This window comes from Amphibalanus amphitrite, unplaced genomic scaffold, assembly GCF_019059575.1.
Source record: "Amphibalanus amphitrite isolate SeventyFive unplaced genomic scaffold, NRLGWU_Aamphi_draft 001238F_arrow, whole genome shotgun sequence".
NCBI classification, from domain to species: Eukaryota; Metazoa; Arthropoda; class Thecostraca; order Balanomorpha; family Balanidae; genus Amphibalanus; species Amphibalanus amphitrite.
Genome location: NW_024882731.1, coordinates 162,496 through 170,118, shown reverse-complemented (window position 1 = coordinate 170,118; position 7,623 = coordinate 162,496). Strand labels below are relative to the sequence as shown.

The 7,623-nt window shown below is 52.4% G+C and overlaps 1 protein-coding gene across 1 annotated transcript; it reads right to left on the bottom strand.

The window, feature by feature from the left end:
• Window positions 1-934: 934 nt before the first annotated feature.
• Window positions 935-7,421, bottom strand: LOC122371384 (putative histone-lysine N-methyltransferase PRDM6). The gene is made up of 7 exons (XM_043347664.1): window positions 7,312-7,421; window positions 5,006-5,110; window positions 4,540-4,778; window positions 4,045-4,269; window positions 3,680-3,753; window positions 3,150-3,365; window positions 935-2,793 (listed from the first exon to the last, which is right to left on the bottom strand). Exons 2-7 carry the CDS (start codon window positions 5,106-5,108, stop codon window positions 2,661-2,663), a joined length of 990 nt encoding a protein of 329 aa, XP_043203599.1. The 5' UTR covers window positions 5,109-5,110; window positions 7,312-7,421; the 3' UTR covers window positions 935-2,660.
• Between the last annotated feature and the right edge of the window lie 202 nt (window positions 7,422-7,623).

Genomic DNA, 7,623 nt, shown 5'->3' with positions numbered 1-7,623 from the left:
GATCACAAACACATAAAAAATGTGGTTTCTTGGATAGATTGGGGTCTATTTAGCTAGTTAATGTTTAGGAAGTTGTCAAGTAGCAAAAATTGAGCCAGATTACGGGTAATTGTATTTGAGAATTGAGCAAATACGAGCACTATTTTTCTTGGAGAAGAAAAGCAGCAGGTAAATTATTTATGGCGACAGGTGTGATTTATGAAATGTCTAAAACGCATTTGATCTGCTATTTACTGACAAGTTAACACCTTCCTTTCATTTCATCGTCACCAAGTCCGCGTTGATATGGGTCAAAGTTGTCTGGTCAATTGACTGCGTCACATGCACTAAAATTCAACAACCTTCGATCAGCACTTCATCTGACCTCGTTTACCATGCTCGGCCAAATTTCACCCTTCAAAGCATCCTCAATTTGTTTTAGAGCGTTTAGCCGTCTACTTTTCATATGCCACACCCAACCGTTGAGCTGGGCTTGTTGCACCACCGGCGGGTCCAGTGAGCCGTTAAAATCAGGGAAGAGAACTGAGGAAACCATGAACGGTTTTTGTTGATTTATTGAACGGTATTATATCATACGAGCACTTTTGCCGCTTACCTACTTTTGCAGTTTGCTTCCTCGTAAAAGCGCGACTCCTTTTCCCGTCGTTTTTCCCCTATGGCATACCTATGCGAAAATGGAACAATTAGGTACCCTAGAATGATGCGACTACCATAGTACTAGTACAGGAATGCTTTGAAACGAGTCCGTCTTGCAGTGACCATTTTTAACGGCTCCGTCGTAACTTTCTAACCGGACCTCGTCGCGTGCCATCAGCAGCTAAAACCATCTTTGCCCCCTATCACAGTCATAATGGCCAGTGGAACAAGGCATCACCAGCGCCCAAACAGCACTTCACCAGACCTGCGAAATGCATATAGCAACAGCACACCGGTATGAAAAATGTTACTTATATTTCCACATAAGCTGCGTTATACCTTGACGCCAAGGTTCCTCTCTCGGCACACGCCCCGCACATACAGCCATCACTGCGAGACAACTGCCACTCGCACAAGTCGGGCGGACACCCCGCCAGGACCGCCGTCTTCCCGGTGACCCGTGGGTAGTCCGACCGTCCGAGGCACGTACCCAGCGACACACCGCCACACACAAACGGAGCGCGGCCGGTCGCCTCACACGGCAGCGCACTGGCCATAACTAGATATCATTCCTGATGGCAGACACGTTGGCTACGCAAAGCTCAGAATCCCCCAGCCCATCGGCTGGCGGTGACCATAGCGATTAGCTATAGTCGGGTCAGAATAATAAAACATACATGTTGCACACGAAAAATAACTCGCTTTTCGGCGACCGATTCCGACAGCCTAGCGAGCATACTGCAAACGAGACACGTTCCCATGGTTAAATGCGGCAATACGTAGCGCTGATAAACGGTTTATCATATGATACACATAAATCAATGCCAAGCACGACGTCAGCACACACAGCAGCGACATGCATAACTTGCAAGCGGTCACACGCGTACAGCGCACTTGACACACATGGTAAGCTACGCAGTAAACCAGTTTTGACATTTGCATGTAAGTTCCGGGATAAATCGAGACTCGTAGAGCGTTTACCTATAACGCGCTAGCAGCCTTTTGTCGAATCAATGAAATACTAGACAGAACCGTAAAATGATCAGAGCTATGCAGGCAACATTTTTCACTCACAAGTTGACAAAAAAAAAAAACGGAAAAATAAATAAGATTACGAATGACTGATCATGTTCATTTAAATCCGAAAGAAAAACGATGTTAAACGTTGCAAGCCATGGAGTTATTGCTTCGTTACATGTAAGCGAATCAGTGAGCGAAAATGTCATCAAATCACTTGTGTATCCCGGAACTGCAATCCACACATTCCAATCATAACCCGTTCGGTGAATAGAACGCTCCTGAATACACGACATACCGACTCCGCAGCACCCTGCAAGAAAGCTGCAGATCTCGCCACCATCTGAGAGCGCCCACTTTCCTCCTCAATCTCACATATTTCACGCGAGCCAGCCGTGCCACAGACCAGCCAAGCCACGGTCCCGTGACGGCGATAAAATGCCAGCTCTAATACACTCAGCCGGTTGGCGTGCGGCCCCACAGCACGAAGCACCCCGTTGGCAAGATAAAACCTCCCCTGGCCCAGGTCTGCAGTCTATGCAGATATTATGCCCCGTCAGGACACCAACCGCAGTGAAACGCAAAGCTATTCACGTACTCGCGGTGGTTTCCATGGCAACCAGCCATGTCTCTGGTGCCCACAGCATCGTCAACCGAACACCATGTTTGGATATTATGCAGTGTGCGACGCAGGTGTTCAGGAAGCGACATAACCATGTTGCACTCGGTCGTCCTGCCTGGTTTTTGGTGTAAATCGGTGCTTGGTCGCGCCGGTATTGCCCCACGGGACAGCGATTTCAGCACCGCAGCGACCAGCCGTTTCTGGGATAACACGGCACGCCACCTGGGTCCCAAATGCAGCTCCAAGCACAAACACGGGCCCGGCTGTGTTCCCCGCTCCTCTGCGACTACCTACCCGGCGGTAACTGGCGTTATTTGGTACGGTTCCACACACCTCACTGGAAGAGTGCCGGTCACTCGGGGTGACCCCGCGCCGCCCGGTCAGGTCAGCAGGGCGGCTCACCGGACGGGGGTCGGCCCAGGTCGGGCAGCGGGTCGGGCCGGACCTCCTCCGCTGCCGCCGCGCCTCCCAGACTGGCCGAGAGGGAGCGCAGACTCCGCACACCGGACGTCAGCTGGCTGAAAGGCACATAAGGAAAATGGTAACTGGGATGTATACCTGGGCTCGACATCAGTCATGCACTTCGATGAAACGGTATTTTCTTTTCAAGTCGGTTCGTCAGGCAAATATAAATGAAAAAGGTGTGCTTGCTTCCGTAGAATAAGTCTCGAGAAAACAATGAAGGGTTTCCATGCCACAAAAAGTCCTACATAACCTTCAGTTATGTAAGCTTCGGAGCCACTGTGGGAAAACAAACTGCAGTCTGCAGTACCACGAAATCTCACGCGAAGATCCTTGGCACCGAAAGACCTAACCCCCCCCCCCCTCCCCCCACACATACATACACACGCAGCCCACTGCAGTTACTACTGACCTAATCAGCTGCTCAGCGCTGGCGGCCGCCTGCTCCATCTGAGCGGCCGCCTGCTGGGCGGAGGGCACGGCGCCGGCGCGGCGGCGCAGCTCGGCGTTCTGCGCGCGCAGCGAGCGCACCTCCTCCTGCAGTCGTCCCTCGCCTTCAGGTGACGCTGGGGGTGGTACTGCCGCCGCTGCTGCTGTGCTGTCTAGCTGAGCCTGCAGCACGCTCGTCCTGTCCGAAGCGGGGGAGGGGCCGGTTAGTCGGCGACGAGAGATAACGGAAAGGTTAAGGCTGGCTGATAGAGAACTGATGCGTGAATCCTCGAGCGGTACTCCTTCTCCTTCCGTGACCTGTGGGTTCTTATGTAACACTGGATGGAGCGACCTTTCGTAACCCCTGGGCGATACCCCTGTACGCCACCTTTGGTCTGTAACCCTCCGTGAATGAACCCAACGGTACCCCTACACCAGCTGGCCACTGCAGCCCGTAACCGATCAGTCTGCCCCTCTCCCTTCTGTGCCCGGTGATCCGCTCCATCCCCTCACCGTGTTCGCTCGTGCTGCAGCTGCTGCTGTAGTCGCTCCACGTCCCGTCTCAGACCGGCGTTCTCCAGTTCCAGCTGACCAGAGCAACAACAGACGAGTTTAGTCACACTCCCCGTCCCACAAGAACTATCAGAAAGATAATAGCTCATAACCATTATGTTTAAAACCAAAATTCCGCCCCTGCGTCGTTTCACAGATCTCAAACTGAGTTTACTGATCGCCTATTTCAGTCATCTAAAAAGAGCTCGCTGCACTTTCTTCTCACATCCTCTAGACACTCCTCAGTCACTAGTGGCACTACTACACTCCTCTTTCTGTCTGCCATCCCCTTTCCCGCTGCCGCGTCCATCTCCTGTCTCGCTCACCCTCTGTATCCGCTGCTGTGATCCCTCTGCATGTCCCACCGCTGGCCTCAGCCTGGCCCCACCGGCACCGGCGCCGACCACGTCCCGGTGAGGTCCCTCAGCGGCGCCGGCCGCGTGCAGCGTGCCCATCGGACCGTCGGACAGGAAATCGGGCAGACCCAGCGGCTGGCCGGGCGGCACGGCCGCCGCGCCGCCCGCAGCAGCTGCTGCTGAGGACGATGGTACCTGGGGGAAGCCGGAAGGTAGATGATGAAAGTATAATAAAAATTATTTCAGCCGACAGTCGAGCGATTTTGTATTCTTCGTAAGACAAAGTAATGTTATCATTGCATCACTGCATACTTTCATGACAATTCAGCATAAAATATCTACACAAAGCATGACCGTTTTATATTACTTACTGGGAAATCTCAGAACTCTCAGAAGAAATGTAAAACGTTAGTCATGTTACCCACTGACAAAATTCCAATCCATCCATCGTAACGGACCGCTCACCTTCCTGCGCGTGCCTGTAGCGGCGGCGGCGGGGGACTGCCAGTCGCGCGGCTCCCGCGCCGCGCCGGCCTCCGCCGAGGGCGCCAGGTGATCGGGGAGGGCCTGTACGAGCTCCGGGAGACCGGCGGCCACGTACGGACGCGCCGCGCCGCCGCCGGGCGGCTCCAAGAACCGGCGGAACGACAGCGGCGCCTCTCCGCCGCCGCCGACGGCACCGCCCACCGCGCCGCCGCCGTTACCTACGCGTGGGTGGGGAGGGGTGGTCAGCTGGTGTTTGGTGTATTGAGAGATTGCTGTAACCTTGTCTATTTGATTTAGTCTTTATTTGGAGTTTTGACACATGACACCAGTCACACACAGCCCACAGGCATACAGGCCCTACGGGTGAATTTGATCAACAGATGCATTGTTGTTTTTGTTTGCAATTGTTTCAGCACTCCAGTACAATTCATCCACATTCCAATACCTTGACCATGGTTCACAGACTCATCGCTGGGCAGACCCAGATCAGGGACAAATGGTGATGGCTCCTCATTTTGACCATCCTGATTATCTTCACCATTATCCATCTCTGAAATACAATGACACAGTTAATGAAACACATTAGAGGTGACCAAAGAGGATCACATTCAAAGAAACCCACCTCCCAATGAGGTAAACAGTTCACATTGGTTTCCATCCATAAACCATGGAACAGATTATACATTCCTGATTCCATGCAATGAAGCTGAACACAGAACCAGTATATTTTACAGGACATCAGCATAATCAGAAATAAGTGAGAAATCATAGTCGGTATGCTTCTATTAAAAAATTGTGGTTCATCAGTCACAGTTTTCTCGTCATCATGCCTATGGCTTGTTAGGTGGCTGGTTATTCTTATTCTCAACCTCTCGCAGGTAACAAATGTGTAGACACTCAACAACAGTGAGAGACCAAGAAAAAGCAACAAGTACTTTCTGAGCTTACATGAATGGCAGAAAGGGCCGCATGCTCATAGCTCATGACTCATGAGGGATCAGGATGCCCAGTGGCCGCCACCAAACGCGGGAAACACCCAGAGGCCGGAGCACATCATATGATGCATAAAATTTAAGAATCCATGTGCCTTCTGGTGATTAAAATTATCAAGTATATGCCTAGGACCAGAATCTAATGAAATAGTAATTTATATTGGGAAAAAAATCTAGATTCACTGGGCACCAGAGAAAAATGAAATCACAAAATGTAAATCAAAATGTAATTCAATACTAACGAGCCTCAGGGGCGGATCCAAGGGGGGGGTCACATGGGTCATGGCCCCCCCTTGAGGCCCGGGGGCCCAAAGACCTGCCAGGGGCACCACCGGCCTATCAGGGGTATCACAGTCCTGACAGGGGCACCACAGGACCGCCAGGGGCACCACAGGCCTAGCAGGGACACCACGGGCCTGGTGGCCCTGGGCCCTGACAGGACTGTAACGCCCCTGACAAGCCTGAAGTGTCCCCAGCAGGCACGTGGTGCCCCTGACAGGCCTGAGGTGCCCCTGCAAGGCCGGTGGTGCCCCTGGCAGGCCTGTGGTGCCCCTGGCAGGTCTGTGGTGCCCCTGGCAGGTCTGTGGCGCCCCTGGCAGACCTGTGTTGACTGGTGCCCCTGCTAGGCCGCTGGTGCCCCTCACAGACCTGTGGTGCCCCTGGGCCTTGACAAGCCTCAGATGCCTGGCTATGACAGGCTCGTGGTGCCCCTGATAGACCAGTGGTGCCCTTGCTAGGCCTGTAGTGCCCCTGGCAGGCCTGTGGTGCCCTTGCTAAGCCTCTGGTGCCCCTGACAGGCTTGTGGTGCCCCTGGAAGGACTGTGGTGTCCCTGGGCCATGACAGGCCTGAGGTGCCCATGACAGGCTCGTGGTGCCCTTGCTAGGCCTGTGGTGCCCCTGGCAGGCCTCTGGTGCCCCTGCTACCCCTGCGCCCGGAGAGGACTATGGTGCCCCTGAAAAGCCTGAAGTGCCTCTCGACAGGCCCGTGGTGCCCCTGACAGGCCCAAGTTACCCCTGCGAGGTCGGTGGTGCTCCTGGTAGGCCTCTGGTGCCCTGGCAGGTCTGTGGTGCCCCTGGCAGGCCTTTGTTGACTGGTGCCCCTGCTAGGCCGCTGGTGCCCCTCACAGGCCTGCGGTGCTCCTGGAAGGACTGTGGTGCCCCTGCCCCTAGGGGTGCTCATGGGCCCAACAAGCCCGTTGTGCCCCTGACAGGCCTGTCGTGTATACTTGCAAGACCTGTGGTGCCCCTGCTTCATGGCGGGCCTGTGGCGCCCCTACAAGGCCGTAGGTGCCCCTGACAGGTTTGTGGTGTCCCTGGAAGGACTTTGGTGCCCCTGACAAGCCTGAAGTGTCAAGGACAGACCCTTTAGACGCCAGGGTCAAGTTCGTCGGACTGACAACGATTCGCTTACCTGATAACGCTCCTGGTAAGTACTCACTACTCAGCGTCCACAACATATACACACATAGCACATTCATATATACTTGCTTACAATTGGTAAATTGAAATGTGGTTGTGGCTAAGAGTTAAGATACTGACTAAAAATAAAAAAGAAAAAAAAACTGAAAATGGGGGCACCACCAAAATGAAGTGGACGAAATCCGCTGAGTTTTTAATTTTGGGTATAGGTAGGGGCACCACTTCGATTCATGACCCTCCCCTTGGAGTATTCCTGGATCCGCCCCTGACGAGCCTCGATGAATTCTGCGTGGGATCACGCTAGGTGTTAAGTAAATATTAAATAAAAAATACCACTCACCGACTTCTTGAAGTTTCAGTTATCCAAAAGTATCCTCCCCCTCATCAAAAGTCAAAAATCACAAATGTACATCTGTTGTTTGTGATTCACAAACTGTCCAAGATAAAATTGCTTCCATATTTCAAAACTCTTCGCATCCCTTCATCGCTGCAAAAAGTTAAGTACGAACTTTTCTTTTTTCTTTTTGAATTAAATCAAATTGCATGAAATAAATCAGTAAAACATTGGGAATAATTAATTTATTATAATTTAGCTAAATTTTATGCTGAAACTGCTTCTCAGTTTCAAAGCAAAGGATAATTGGAATCTTGG

Bases quoted from the DNA above. Each gene is read 5' to 3' on its own strand.
- LOC122371384 (XM_043347664.1), bottom strand. From the start codon at position 5,108: ATGGATAATGGTGAAGATAATCAGGATGGTCAAAATGAGGAGCCATCA. The intron at 4,779-5,005 runs GTATTGGAATGT...ACCCACGCGTAG, and splicing joins GTCTGTGAACCATGGTCAAG to GTAACGGCGGCGGCGCGGTG. The intron at 3,366-3,679 runs GTGAGGGGATGG...CGCTTCGGACAG, and splicing joins CTGCAGCACGAGCGAACACG to GACGAGCGTGCTGCAGGCTC.